This window comes from Nanorana parkeri, unplaced genomic scaffold (assembly GCF_000935625.1).
Source record: "Nanorana parkeri isolate BGI_ZX_2015 unplaced genomic scaffold, ASM93562v1 scaffold139, whole genome shotgun sequence".
In the NCBI taxonomy this organism is placed as follows: domain Eukaryota; kingdom Metazoa; phylum Chordata; class Amphibia; order Anura; family Dicroglossidae; genus Nanorana; species Nanorana parkeri.
This window is the reverse complement of record NW_017306407.1, coordinates 1,723,087-1,739,235: the sequence shown is the minus strand read 5'-3', so window position 1 is coordinate 1,739,235 and position 16,149 is coordinate 1,723,087. Positions and strand designations below refer to the sequence as shown.

Sequence of the window (16,149 nt, the reverse complement as noted above, 5' to 3'; positions counted from 1 at the left end):
TATATATAATACATTTTTCTAAAGTAATACCGATTGAGATTTATATTTGGTTGAATGTTTCTATGATTTGTACATAAAAAAAAAAAAAGTTACAACTACTACAGTTTCTCTTTAAGACTGCTCAGGAGGGTCTATCCACACAGAAATATCTGAAAGCCAAATGCACTTTGTGTTAAGTAACTCATAGATCTTCTCTGCTTCAGATGATGTTTTTTGCTACAAGCTGTGTATAATGTCTCAGATTGTCAGCAAGCACCTGTGGCTATAAATCAAGCAAGTGTTAAAGGAAAAAAGGAAGTAAATACACGGCATATCAAGTCTATCCTTGCAGGAGGGTCATGAAGGTCCTCCTCCGATGTCAATCACTCTGAAAATGTAGACATTTCTTTGGCGTGCTGTCGATGTGGAATGCAGTCTGTGTAAAAAGCAAACAGTCTGTTAGTTGAAGGTATTTAAATATCTAGAATATACATAACTGTAGCTCTGCATTACAGAAAAGCTTTAGATTGCCATAGAACTGTCTGTTTTATTCATTTCATCATCAGTTCTTCATTTTTTTTTTAAACCATGCAGAAAACATATGAGTTTGTGTAGTCTCTCATCAAAATTGGAAATTTGGTTGTTTTGTCATTGGGCAAGATGCGTTATACTGCATTTATACAACATCTTGTAGTTCCACTGTTTTGATCAGGCATTTGTCATTCTTTTTTCAATCATGGCACCCCATAAAAGTATGCAAACTCTCGAGGCACCCCAGTCTAAAATGTAAAAAACTTAAATATAAAAATGTAAAAAATTGCCTGTGGCCCCTTTCAAAAATCCATACCACACCTTTGTCTGAGATAGGGGTCTGGAGTGGCTTTAACCACTTAAAGACCAGGGTGTTAAAGCCCCTTCCTGTCCAGACCATTTTTCAGTATTCAGCGCTGCAGTACTTTGCCTGACATTTATTCCGTCATGCAACGCTGTACTTAAATGAATTTTATACCATTTTTTGGGGACAGCTAGAGCTTTCGTTTGGTGGTATTTAATCACCCCTGGGTTTTTGTTTTTTTTACTATATAACAAAAAAGTACCCTAAAATTTGAAAACAAAACCTGTTTCCCTATGAAATGTTATGAAACATTTATTATTACCCCAATTTTTTGGTAAAATATAAAAGATCGGGTCACGTCGGGTAAATAAACACCAAACATGTCAAGCCTTAAAATTGCGCATGCCCGCAAAATCGCATAAAACGACCACACCCAAAATTGGCCATAGGTGATGCTTTAAAAGCTTTTGCCACTCATCAGTTTAGTGTTATCAGTGATTAATGCCCCTAAAATTATCACATAGGGGACTAAGAAACCCCCTATGTGATAGCCAACACACATAACAGGTCCTATTTATGTTCTCCAAGACCCCTAATGTCACCTAGGGACCCCCAGAGAAGCTGATGAAGCAGAGATCTGCTTCAGCAGCTTCTCACCGGCATCTGTTGCCGGAGAGTGACACTGAATGCAGAAGTGGTGTAATATACACCACTTCCTGCATTGGGGAACCGGAGCAGAGATCAAAGGGAGATCGTGTACTGATCTCCCTTTGATCTCCACTGACAGAGTCTCCGTGGCGGTCCCAGCTCCACCTGGGCACAGCGGATCTCGGGACCGACAGCTACAGCAATGGAGACGGGGGCGGTGCACACCCACACCTACTTCAAGCGGATCGGGGGTCTCTAGAGACGCCTGATCACTTGAATGTAAACATCCATCGCCGGCTGTTTACATTTCTGACAGTTTCCCCACTCGATCAGGGGAAGGATGTCTTAAGACACCCTCCCGCTCCTACAAGGCTCCCGTCTGGCCGTTCAGAAACGGCCATGGATGGAAGGTGGTTAAAGGGGGGACCTCACTCAAAAACACACAAAAAAGTGGGGTTCCCCTTTTATATCAGAGCCCCCTCCAAATCAGAATCCTCCCTTCACATTGAGAGCTTCCTCCTTTTATATCAGAGTCCCCCTTTACATCAGCCTCCCCTCACACTAGGACTCCCCTTCACATCAGAAGTTTCCTTCACATCAGAGCCCCCTCCTTTCACATCAGAGTTCCCCCTCTTTCACATCACAAGCACCCCTTCATATCAGGAGCTTCCTTTCACATCAGAGCCCCCCCCCCCCCCCCCTAGGCCCCCCCCCCTTCACATCAGAAGCTCCCCTTTTCCTTTTCTAAATGGATTCCACCGTCCCTGGATTAGCAAAATTTTGAGGCACACCTGAGGAAGCCAGAAAGCACCCTGGCTGAGAAAGGCTGGTTTACATTAGTATGAGTCTTCTCCAGCAATCTTCACTCTGCCTAGCCTGGTCTATGTAAACTTGGTCATAGACGTGATATGACAGTATCATGTCTATGGTACTAACAGATGCCATTTCAGGCCATTGTTTATGCTTTGGACCGCACCAGCTGATAGACATTCATAGTGTTGTTTGTGGTGGTGGGGGGGAGTTCTCCTCTTCCATCTCCTGTCGCTGGGATAGAGCAGCCTCACAGCTACTTTGGGTGCCGTAAAAAAAAAAGAAAGCAAAATTTAAAGAACGTGTCATTCAAACAGGACGGACATTGCAAACAGGACGGACCTGCTAATTTCATTTAAAAAACAAAAGCCAAATGATCTCTTATCATGTTCTGTGTGAAGAGCAGATTTTTTTAACGCAATGCATTTCTCACCACATTCAAACATGAGTTAAAAGCTTACGTCAATGCCCTTTGTTGTTAACACACAGCAGCCATTGTTCATACTAGAAACCACCGGTTCATGCCACCAAAAATTACAGGTCAGCAACTCTGGCAATTTTGTATGAGCATAAGTTTTTTGGAGAAGCCAACAAGATGCTCCAACAGAGTACTTGTTTCCGCATATCCAGAATTGAAATCACAAACTCCATTTGGGCAGCATGAACATATGCGGTTTTGGCTGTAGACCCGCTTCTGGACTGTCTTGACACTCGCCAGTGCCAAGCAAAGGCATCTTTGAGGGATTTCCATTTTACTTTTAGAGCCTCGACTGCAAACACAGAATAGAATAAAAAGATTTCTTTTTGTTTTTTCATACAGCTACTTAGCAGTTGGGCAATCTTTGGCCTGTCTACACTTTCCTTTCATGGTTGGGAAATTGAAGGCTAGCTACATCATCCGAGATACTTGTTGTGTCATTTGGGATGTTCTGCATGATGTGGTGATGGATAAACCCACCAAGGAAGAGTCAGCGAAGATTGCATAACTTTTTTGAGAACGCTGCAACTTTACAAATTGTGTTGGAGCAATAGATGGGAAGCACATCCGCATCAGCAAGCCAACAGGCAGCGGCAGCAACTATTTTGCAAAGTCACCCTGGATCTGCCTAAGAACTCCCTGCTACTAGGATCAACAACTCTTGCTCTGCCCTTTGTTTTTGTAGGGGATGAGGCTTTTGCACTGGGGGCGCACCTGCTGGGGCCCTTTTCAAATGCGGACTAAACCTAAAAAAGAGGGTTTTCAATTACAGACTCACCAGAGTACGTCAGGTATACTGGCCGGGAGTGTCGGATGAACGGATGATCCGACACTCCCGGCGGAGAGACCAGGGGCCCGCCGGGCGCTGGATACTGATCCGGCGGCCGGCATCTTGCTTGGGCCCCCCCAGAGCCTGAGGCCCCGGGCGCCCGCACCGCCTGCACCGGCGGTAGTTCCTCCACTGGGTAGTAGAGTGTGCATTTGGCATCCTGTCCAATAAATGGAAATTTCTGCACACCGAGGATAACCTGAAAGTGGAAAATGCCATCTCTGTAATTAAGGCAGCATGTGTCCTGCACAATTTTGTTGTGCAGGACACATCAGAGAGATGGCTTCCTGTTTGAGGATTCCCTGATACACAGTATGGAAAGCGGAAGATAAAATTTGCTTTTCATAAATGTGTTTTTTCTTTTTAAGTTATTTTAGAGGATTTGACATTTTGAAAGTGGTTACAAATTTGGAAATTTTGGGGGGGTCTCAGGTGGGCTGTGGGGGGTCTCAGGTGGTCTGTGGGGCTCTCAGGTGCTCTGTGGGGATCTCAGGTGGCCTGTGGGGGTCTCAGGTGGCCTGTGTGGAGTTTCAGGTGGGCTAAGGAGGTCCCAAGTGGCCTCTGGTGGTCTCAACTATCGCTGCCCCTACATACACACTTCAGTTAGTGTAAGACCAATGTGTACAGCAAGCTTTATGCTCCTTTGTTGAAGAATTGAAAGCGACCATCTGTAGTTTTGAGATGTTGTATACAGATCCTAATGGGAATGATGATTGTTGCCACAGAGGATCATTGCTTATAGGCTAGGTTCACACCAGTTTCTGGACCAGATCTTGAATGCGGTGCATTGCGTTTTGCTGCGCTTTTTTGCTGTTGCTTTTTTAAGGCTTTTAGGTGCAATCCAGTGTTTGCATGCATTTGTATGTGTTTCCATGCGTTCCAGACCAGAGAAAATTAGACAAGCAGTATTTGTTTCGTCTGGACCGGAACGGACTGCGCTGGTGTGAACAGAGCCCAGAAATACAGATACATGGGATGCTTTTTTTGGTCTGGGAATAAACTGTTCTGGGCATGATCTGGACATGGTGTGAACAAGCCCCTAGGGCTTGTTCACACCATGTCCAGACTGGAAGAGTTTGTTGCTAGACAAAAATGCATCCCAATGTATCCCTATGGTATTTCTGTTCTCTGGTCTGGAATGCACTGGAAAACATGCAAAAACACTTGCCTACACCTTTTAAGCTATAAAAAAAAAACACATCAAGAACGCACTGCACTGCATTTGCAGATCTGCTCTGGACATGGTGTGAACATAGCCTTAGTGCAGTTAACCAGACATTCAGTAACAGAGACAGAAAGTGTGATCACTCTTGTAGTCCATTGAAAACTACAAAAAAAAGTCCTTCTGGCACAGACTGGAGTTGTAGTTTTTCGATTCACAGATTCCATCAAAGGAGCTGTGCATAGATGATGTGGCTGTGTGGGCGGAGTCATGCCAGATTTGAAAAAGAGCAGCAGCCTGCAGGGAGAACCCCCTCGTGATTCATGTAAGGTGGGAGGTGGTGAAGTCACCATGTTTCACCCTGAATATGGGTGTAACAAACTATGGTAGAAAAGGTAAAGCTTTTAATAAAGACAAATAGGCTGTTCACTTTGCAAGGGAATTTTCCCTTAGCTTAGTGAATGAGGTGAAGCTCTGCTGACTTCATTCATCCAAACGTACAAGTAAAAATACTTTTTGTTTTTTTTTCTTGTATGACTAGAAATTCTTTGCAAAATGAAATTTCACCCTGTTTACTAAGCTAGGTGAAAATCCCCTTGAAAAGTGAACAGCCCATTTGCCTTTAGTAAACCAACCTCAGAGAATCACAAATGTGTATTTCTTTGTGATAGAGTCCCTCTACATGATTTAGTGTTGGGTCAGCTAAACCTGGACTGATCTTTTCATCAGATACAATGGAAGATCAGAGACGTTCTGTTCTTATGACAATGGCTGACCTGCACATTTAAATCCCAACATGAACAATTCTCTCCAAGAGGTTTTCTTCTGAACAGAATTTAGATCTTTTTAAAGACGTTTGAAGTCAAGGTAAGAACTTTCATCTTAAATGAGCACTTAGCAGTTACCATCTCCTACGCAATTATCGCTGGCAATTTCAACTCAACAGCTCGGCTTCCTTTTGCAGGCATTGGGGTTGATTTACTAAAGGAGTAGAACATGTTCACTTTTTAAAGTTACATTTTCCTTAGCTTAGCGCATGAGGTGAAGCTGTAATTGCTGACTTCAGTCACGTGCAAGCACAGAAACCTGTTTTTAATCATCCTTGCACATGATTGGGTATGCTTTGCAAAGTGAATTTTCAATTGGCTTGACCTCATTCACTAAGCTAAATGACTGTATACTTTGCAATGTGAGCAGGTAATACTCGAAGGGCTTGTTCACATGATTTTCTGGTCCAGATCTGGAGATGCGGTGCTATGCATGCAGTGCGTTGACACATTTTAGACATGTTCCAGTTAAAAAAATAATACATTTTTTTTGGTTGGAGTGGAGTTGGAGTCAGTATGTTAGCTGCAGTGCGTTTTCATGCATTTCCAGACCAGACAAAATGTGACATGCAGTATTTTTTATGTCTGGACCGGAACAGACTGCGCTCGTGAGAACTGTAGCCCATAAAACACATAGGGATACATTGGGATGCATTTTGGGTGCATGAGCGCACGGATCTGGTCCGGAAAGATTTCTGACGTCGTGTGAACAAGCCCTCACAGATCAACCCCATTGAGTGACATCTGAGGGGGAAAAAATATATATTTTTTTAAACCTCCCTGGCGGTATGATTCAAATTTTTTTTCATCTTTGTTGTTTTTTCTTTTAATATCCCGCCGGTTCCGCCCCCCCTGCGACACGTATGCTCGCAAGCGACGGAACCCGGAAGCCGGCATCGGCCGCAGAACACAGCAAGGCTCGAGGGACAAGGTAAGTAAATGCAATGCGGCTTTCCCGAGTGTAGCTCCGGGTTATCGCTTATGGTATGGAAAAGTAACCCGGAGCTACACTCCGGAATACTGCCAGGGAGGTTAAACGAGCGGTATGTATGTGTTTTGAGTGAATATCAGTGAGTTCAGCCACATCTCACATTATTTTAACTTTTGTGAAATCTGAAGAAAAAAAAATAAAAAGGAGCTCACACCATAGAGTGGTCATACTACTTTCTGCTTAGGTTCTCTACTACTCCTATGGAGAATCCCACAGTGCGATTATGACTAAATTACACAAGGATAGAGATCAGCTAGAAATCACAGGGCCCCATGGCAAAATTTTGTATGCACCCAACCCAAAAAAAACAAAAAAGCCACTGAACAACACATTGTCATGTGGCCCAGTGCCCGTGCTGCAGCATATATTATTATATATGATTAAATGCAACTAGGGATGTGTTTCTGTCCTTGGACGCATTGACCGATGCATCCAGGGATATTGTTTGATTCCTAACTACATGTAATCATACCATTACATGCGGTGTGCAGATGTTTATACGAAGTGGCTGTCACCTGATCATTCACTTGAATGAGTGACAGCTGCCACTTATAAACACCAGATTAAGGATTGCTGCTGCAGGAAAATGCAAATTACTGACACCGGAATCCCTAAATCACACCTAAACTTAGGGGTCTATTCACGAAGCAGCCGAAGAATCTAGCCGTAGCTTCGGCCGATCCTTCGGCAGCTAGCTTCGGCCGATCCTTCGGCGGCTAGCTTCGGCCCCAGGACTCCTTCGGTTCTACTATACACTATAGCCCATACAGCTCCCGAACTTAGTCGAGCCGAACGCATATGCCTCGGCTCGGCTGAACCACGCAGAAAGCCTAAGCTGGCCGGCCGACAACCAGCAACGTCATGATGTTAGCAATGGCTACCTCCACATTGTCTTAGTACAGGTTTCCTTCTCCCGGTTTCCAAGTTAAAAGGTAATAAAGCCGATTTACTAAAGGAAGAGAGACTTCATTTAGCAAAGAGAATGTTCCCTGAGCTACATAAATAAGAGGACACCGTTTATTTTAATTAATCTTGTGTTATCAATTTTTTTTTTCAATGCTCACGCTAGGATATTCCATGAGCACAAGTTCATCTAATTTACTATAATTCACTTGCCAAGTGAACAGCCTTTACACCTTTAGCAAAAAGGTTCAGTTGTCGTCTTGCAAACTGTAATCAAATGAATTAAAATTTTATGTAAATGGACCAAGTAGGGCTTGGCTCAAATAGTCATGTGCTGTATATTTATTAGCCATGTGTAATTCGTTTCGTTGCGAAACAAAATTCAGACATTCGGATGTATCCGAATTACAGATATAACGAATGCAAATGAATCCGAATTTCAGTTTCCTAAATTCATTAGCGGTAGTTCGTTAGTTTCTTATTCGTTTCAGCAAAGTGACATTAGAGAAGGAGAAAAACATTTTTTCCCCCTCAAATATATGCCAGTGCACATGTCTAATATTTATGCTATAGGACATTTGTTGATTGCACAAAAATAATGACTTATGCCTTTAGTAAAATCAACCTCATATGTAATATTTTGGTAAATGGGAAGGTTCTACAGCCAACAAATGAACTATAGGAACAGTGACACCTGCAGGCTGTAACATGGGTTGTGAGCATCACACACTAACCAATGTAATATTCACAGGCTAGACTAAATGTAATATTTAAAAAAGAAGTCTACTTCTAGCCAATAATTATTTAACTTGTTATATTGATATGCCAGCTTCAAAAAAAACAGACCTAGTGAACATTTTGGTTTTTACCTTTTATTTAAAAAGGTTAATGTAGGTCTATATAGCAGCTAAAACTCTACATATTGTCTAAAGCTTTGGATAAATTCATTACTTTATCGGCGGGTGAGGCAGCTCGCGGCGGGTGAGAGAGCTCACGGCTAGGAGGAGACCAGCAGCGTGCGCGGCTTCGGCCTGTTCGGTGGGCGTGGCTTATGCGGCGGCCTGTGCGGTGGACACGTCGGGAGCAGTGTGTGACGCGCGACGTGCGACTCAGGCCGCGTGCGGAGCCCCGAACAGGTTAAGCAATCGATAGCCGACGAATAGACGATCGAAAACGTTGCCAACGTTTTCAATCGTCGATTTTAATCGATTAACTGTTGCAGCTCTAATAACAAATGTCTTCTTCAGACATAGACAGATCCCTAGGCCAGATATTCCTCTCAGACTGTTCTGATTTTTTATTTTAGTAATGGGGGATAAATTGGCAAGAATAGGTGGATAGATATGTTCTGTTGTACAGAACTATTATATATTGTGTGTATGGCCTCTAGTGATCCCCTCCTACTACTTGATTATGCTAATGTGGAAGAAACTGTAATGCAATTGTATGCTATACTGATTGTGCATCATGTGCCATTTTATTGTACTTTGGAAAATTAATAAAATACTTTAAAGTTAAAACTCCACATATGTAGAACTTACTGAGCACCTAAAAAAAATATAATCTCTGGAATATCACAGCACAAAACAAAAGTGTTGATCCAGTAGAAAAAAAAACAAAAAAAAAAACCAACCCCTGCTCGTTACATATCACTTCCCCCCCAAAGACATAACAAAAAGATCCTAGCCACGCTAACCCCCCCAAAAAAATGGCAACTTTGTTTTATAAATCATATCCCCCCCCTTAACCAAATTTCTGATTTAAATTAACGCAACACAGAAAAGTACCTAAAAAGTAGGCTTTATTTAGTGAACTGTACACAAGATAAAGTGAGGCTTAGAAACATATAAATACATATATATCTTCATACAAAAAGTTACAGCTATTTACAAAAAAAAAATATATAACAATGTCTTCGTTTGCAAATAGTTGACATGCATATAAAAAAAAAAGTTATAAAATAGTCTCTTAATGTCATACATAGTATTTGACTTTCAAAATACACATTATGCAGCAACTGTTGCAACTCCCTGGATATTTAGAAAAAAAAAATGAATCGGTAAAAGGGAAAATCAAAATAAAATGTAAGGTGGGATTTAAGAAATCATATGTACTGAACATTGTGGAACTGAGCTGAAACATTTCACATAGGAAATAAAAATGTCTAACCAGTAATTTAATAACCAATTTTAAAGTGATATTGCCACCACAGAAATGTATTCCGCAAGAGGCAGCAGCAAATATTAAATGTAATACTATTAGAGCAGATCAAATGAAATGTAAACATAATAATAGAGGACTTGTATATATCACCTTTTACATGTACTTTTGTTGAACCATAAAGGAAAACAAAAAAACAAAAACCATTGCTGTGCTAGTGCTCTAGGAACATTAAAAAGGCATAATGTATTTTAAAATAATTAAAATAAGCTGTATAGAGCCTGTTTTAACATTCCAGTAAAATCATAATATTAAGGCGGTTACCCACACAAATATGGGTGGCAGATTTAAAAAGAATCTCACAGGCGATTTGGCATTTGTCTACAGAGGAAATGCTTTAACCCCATTTGCAGCTGGAGAAGATAGCAAAGCCTTGCAAAAGGAATGTGTTGCTGGCCCCAAGTCTAAACCCTTTTAACCATTTCTCACCTACCCAGCCAGAACACTGCACATCTTACATTATGAGTACATTGAGAGATAAGACTTCAAAAATAAAAAAGGAAAATGCATATGAAGTTGTACTACCAATAAGGCTGCAATAATGCAATTTGGCATCAGCAAAATGTAATTTAAAAAAAAAAAAAAGAAGACAACAATGTACAATAATGTCACCTCAGTGTCTGCATGGAAATTTTTAACTGTGTGAATAGGTTGTTGACATAGCAGTGGGAGACAGCAACACCAAAAGGCATTATTTGCCCAGCTGCTGGGTAGGTGAAGCCCACTCTGAAAAACTATAATTAACTGCCTGCAGGGTGCTTAAGGGACCCAAACTTATTTACCAAACCACAAGACATGATCTGTTGGGTAAACACAAAAATCCTATGCCTGGCAGCTGAGTAAATGACAAATGCAAGAATGTCAGCCCTGTTACTCCACTCCATGCTGCATACGACCTCGCTGTATTAAGTTGACCCCTTTGGCCATCAGAAACTGATTATCCACAAACAGAATTAAAAAAACGCCTTCAGTTTCGGCACACAGTGGCTCACCAGCTGTGGAACTGCAAGCCTGGCATGGTATGCTTGGACTTGTAGTCCCACAAAGCTAGAGAACCACAAGCTGCCTAGGCACAAGACTGAGAATGAGAAGCAAACCCAAAATCTCACATTTCCTTAGAAAAATACATGTTCTGAAATACTGGGTAAAGAGCAAGATTGCAAGTAACAATGCAACTCGTGAACAAGGTTAAAAAAACAAAAAGGCTGCATGGGAACCTCCAACAAATAGCACACTGTCCACATAAAATCAATGGCAACGCTTCGATCAAAAGCCTGGAACTATCCCTGCGGAATTGTGTCTGTGGGAGGCTGTGCATTGAGTCAAGAAGTTTGTCAAGCAATGATCCACAGTACCATTGAACTAAGTCAGTCCCTTTTACTCCATTTCAGGGAGCAGAAAAGTTTTCAGTCTCATACAGCAGTCTCCCCTTTGCTGTTGTTGCTTAGTCTGTGGTAGAACTTACGCCAAGACTGAAGGGTTTTGCCTGACCAGATCCAGAAGCTGGAGGTGATGCCCACAATCATAGTCATCAGATACTTGATCATAAAAACTGTAAAGTCTGGGCTCATGGGAGCAAAGTGATGGTTTGGGCAAGGGATGGCAAAGCTTTTGCAGGTCTGCATGAGCCAGGTCTTCTCCCACGTGTCCCTGAAGGCCTGCTCATAGAAATAGCAGGCTAGCACGATGGTGGCTGGCACCGTGTAAAGAACACTGAACACCCCGATGCGTACCATCAGTTTCTCCAGCTTTTCGGTCTTGCTGCCGTCGTGTTTCATAATGGTGCGGATGCGGAAGAGAGAAACAAAGCCGGCCAGAAGGAATGAGGTGCCAATGAACAGGTAAACGAAGAGGGGTGCAAGCACAAAGCCCCGCAGGGAATCCACGCTGTTGATGCCCACATAGCACACTCCGCTCAATATGTCGCCGTCCACTCTGCCCATGGCCAGGATGGTGATGGTCTTCACGGCAGGCACTGCCCAGGCAGCCAAGTGGAAGTACTGGGAGTGGGCCTCGATGGCTTCGTGGCCCCATTTCATGCCAGCGGCAAGGAACCAGGTGAGGGACAGGATGACCCACCAGATTGAGCTGGCCATGCCAAAGAAGTAGAGAATCATGAAGAGGATGGTGCAGCCCTCTTTCTTGGTGCCCTGGGCCACCGTGCGGTAAGTGTCATCCGAAAATCGGTCCAGGCACACGGCTCGCTCCTCAAGAAAGAATCCGGCGGCGTAAGCCACAGCCACCATGAAATAACAGCCGGACAGGAAGATGATGGGCCGCTCAGGGTAGCTGAAGCGCCTCATGTCCACCAGGTAAGTAAGCACAGTGAAGAGGGTAGAGATGGCACACAGGATGGCCCAGATGCCCACCCAGAGCCGGGCAAAGCGGACCTCCTCCTCCTTGAAGTACATCAAGCCATTAGCTTTGCTGGGCTCGCAGGGGGCCCCACAGTCCTTCTCCCCCAGGAAGCGATAGCCCAGGTAAGGGGGCACCTTGAGCTGGCGGGGGCAGGTGAAGTCCCGGGCAGAGTGCGGGTGGAAGGTGATGAGATCAGGCAGGTAAGGGGTCGGGTTGGCTGTAGGTCCGGACGGGCTGTCAGACGTGTTCTGGCCCACACAGATCTCACCGGCTCCGTGCACGGGGAAGTTCTCGCAGCGCAGCCGCTCCGGCCATTGGAAGCCGAACTTGTTCATCAGGGCCTCGCAGCCTTGCCTGGCCCGCTCACACAGCGATCGGCACGGAGGGATGGCCTGCTCCAACACCGTGCACACCGGAGCGTACATGGAGCACAGGAAGAAGCGCAGCTCGGCCGAGCACTGCACCTTGACCAGCGGGTAGAACTGGTGCACCTCCAGCCCGGCGTCCTCCTGGTTGGTGTGGCCGAGCAGGTTCGGCATGATGGTTTGGTTGTAGGCGATGTCCGTGCACAACGGGATGGAGATGGGCTGGCAGAAGCCGTGGTCCGGTACAGAGATCCCCTTCTCCCCGTGATAGGGCTGAGCGGCCGAGCCGAAGAGAGACACCCCCAGCAGCAGGCTCATCACACGCCACAAGCACCCCACTTTCCCCATCCTCGGCAGTGTACGGCAGCAACAAGTGGGGTGCACTGCGCTGCTCCGGGCACCAGGAGGCGCTGGCTTGTACGGAGCAATCCGGGGTGGCCGGGGACACTTCGTAGTACTCCGGAGAAGCGGCGTTAGCAGAGTCCAGAGACAGGCGCCGTACACTCCCGCAGATATATGAGCGTTTCCCGCAGTCACTGCTCAACGATCACAACTCAGCTCTCCAGACTTTCACTTTATCCACTCCACGAGCCAGCGCCGCTCTCCTTATAAGAGGGCGTAACTTTGGAACAAGGGAAGGGGCGGGGTCTTATCCAAAGCTCCTTCTCCCTGCCCACTATTCCAATCCGTCCGCGAGATCCCCCATTCACAAACCCGCGGCAGGGCGAGGACTCCGGCCAGAGTGTCGTCCAATGAGGGCCTTTGTTTTTCTACACAGCCCCCTTCCTGATTGGCTGGCCCCGGGTGGAGGGATGAGGGAATGGAGCAGGGTGGGATGCTGGAAGGTGAACAAAGCGAGGGGCGCCTGGAAGGGAGGAGGGCGAGGTCCTGTTTGTAGTGAAACTTACATTGAAAGTCTGTGATGGAAATGTAAATACGTTTTGTTCATTCCTCGCACAGCAAAGTTAGAATACTTCCCACAAACTTCTGTCATGATGGCAATATGATAAACCCCGTGCCACATTTTATATAATAGGAGTGAAAGGCTAGGCTGCGTGTGTTGTTCCATAGAGTAGGGCATGTGAAGGACATGGAGTTTGCAATTAATATTTGCTTTCAGTATGCTGCTGAGATAACCTGATGTAGAAATGCATAGCAAGCAGGTATTGGTTCAGGGGAACTCGAATGATTACACAGAGGGCCCGTTCACTGTCCTTCAGATTGTCAGGGAGTCCAGACTGTGATCAGTGGGGGGAAAGAATGACCCGGGGTCAGCGAGATGGAAAAATGGCCAAGCTACAGTGGGAGGAGAAATTACTACCCTCATTGTGGGTATAAGTGGGAGGAAGAATTACTTCCCCCATTGTGGAAGGAAACATTACTACCCCCATTGTGAGTATAAGTGGGAGGAAGAATTACTACCCCCATTGTGGAAGGAAGAATTACTACCCCCATTGTGAGTATAAGTGGGAGGAAGAGTTACTACCGCCTTTGTGGGAGGAAGAATTACTACCCCCATTGTGGGAGGAAGAATTACTACCTTCATTGTGGGAGGAAGCATTACTACCCCCATTGTGAGTATAAGTGGGAGGAAGAATTACTACCCTCATTGTGAGTATAAGTGGGAGGAAGAATTACTACCCTCATTGTGGGAGGAAGAATTACTACCTTCATTGTGGGAGGAAGAATTACTACCCCCATTGTGAGTATAAGTGGGAGGAAGAATTACTACCCCCATTGTGGGAGGAAGAATTACTACCCCCATTGTGAGTATAAGTGGGAGGAAGAGTTACTACCCCCATTGTGGGAGGAAGAATTACTACCTCCATTGTGAGTATAAGTGGGAGGAAGAATTACTACCCCAATTGTGGGAGAAGTAATTACTACCCCCATTGTGGGAGGAAGAATTACTATCTTTATTGTTAGTACAAGTGGGAGGAAGAATTACTAACCCCAATTGTGGGAGGAAGAATTACTAGCCCCATTGTGAGTATAAATGGGAGGAAGAATTACTACCCCCATTGTGGGTATTAGTGGGAGGAAGCGTTACTACCCCCATTGTGGGAGGAAGAATTACTATCCCTACTGTGGGAGGAAGAATTATTTACTACCCCTATTGTGGGTATAAGTCGGAGGAAAATTTACAACCCCCATTGTGGGAGGAAACATTTCTACCCCCATTGTGAGTATAAGTGGAAGGAAGAATTACTACCCCCATTGTGGGTATAAGTGGAAGGAAGAATTACTACCCCCATTGTGGGTGTCATTTGGAAGAAAGAATAGTGCCCAGTTGTGGGTATCAGTGGGGGGAAGAATAGTTCCCCATTGTGGGTATCAGTGGGGAGAAGAATAGTGCCATACTGTCGGTATAAGTGAAAGGAAGAATAGTTCCCCATTGTGGGTATCAGTGGGGAGAAGAATAGTGCCATACTGTGGGTATAAGTGAGAGGAAGAATAGTGCCTCATTGTGGGTATCAGTGAGAGGAAGAATAGTTCCCCATTGTGCGTATCAGTGAGAGGAAGAATAATGCCCCATTGTGGGTATCAGTGAGAGGAAGAATAGTGCCCCATTGAGGGGATCAGTATGAGGAAGTATAGTGCCCAATTGTGGGTATCAGTGGGGAGAAGAATAGTGCCATACTGTGGGTATAAGTGAGAGGAAGAATAGTGCCTCATTGTGGGTATCAGTGAGAGGAAGAATAGTGCCCCATTGAGGGGATCAGTAAGAGGAAGTATAGTGCCCAATTGTGGGTATCAGTGGGAGGTGAAATAGTGCCTCATTGTGGGTACCAGTGAGAGGAAGAATAGTGCCCCATTGTGGGTATCAGTGGGAGGAAATATAGTGCCCCATTGTGGGTATCAGTGAGAGGAAGAATAGTGACCCATTGTGGGTATCAGTGAGAGGAAGAATAGTGCCCCATTGTGGGGATCAGTATGAGGAAGAATAGTGCCCCATTGAGGGTATCAGTGAGAGGAAGAATAGCGCCCCATTGTGGGTATCAGTGGCAGGAAGAATGGTGCCCCATTGAGGGGATCAGTAAGAGGAAGTATAGTGCCCAATTGTGGGTATCAGTTGGAGGTGAAATAGTGCCCCATTGTGGGTATCAGTGGGAGGAAGAATAGTGCCCCATTGTGGGTATCAGTGGCAGGAAGAATAGTGCCCCATTGTGGGGATCAGTGAGAGGAAGAATAGTGCCCCATTGTGGGTATCAGTGAGAGGAAGAATAGCGCCCCATTGTGGGTATCAGTGGCAGGAAGAATAGTGCCCCATTGTGGGGATCAGTGAGAGGAAGAATAGTGCCCCATTGTGGGTATCAGTGAGAGGAAGAATAGCGCCCCATTGTGGGTATCAGTGGCAGGAAGAATAGTGCCCCATTGTGGGGATCAGTGAGAGGAAGAATAGTGCCCCATTGTGGGTATCAGTGGGAGGAAATATAGTGCCCCATTGTAGGTATCAGTGGGAGGAAGAATAGTGTCTCATTGTGTGTATCAGTGAGCGGAAACATAGTGCTCCATTGTGGGTATCAGTGAGAGGAAGAATAGTGCCCCATTGTGGGTATCAGTGGCAGGAAGAATAGTGCCCCATTGTGGGTATCAGTGAGAGGAAGAATGGTGCCCCATTGAGGGGATCAGTAAGAGGAAGTATAGTGCCCAATTGTGGGTATCAGTGGGAGGGGAAATAGTGCCCCATTGTGGGTATCAGTGGGTGGAAGAATAGTGCCTCATTATGGGTACCAGTGAGAG

The 16,149-nt window shown here is 44.9% G+C and overlaps 1 protein-coding gene across 1 annotated transcript; it reads right to left on the bottom strand.

Moving 5' to 3' along the window:
* Positions 1-10,781: 10,781 nt before the first annotated feature.
* On the bottom strand, positions 10,782-12,884 carry FZD7 (frizzled class receptor 7). Its single transcript, XM_018554044.1, has one exon. It carries the CDS (start codon positions 12,751-12,753, stop codon positions 11,095-11,097), a length of 1,659 nt encoding a protein of 552 aa, XP_018409546.1. The 5' UTR covers positions 12,754-12,884; the 3' UTR covers positions 10,782-11,094.
* Between the last annotated feature and the right edge of the window lie 3,265 nt (positions 12,885-16,149).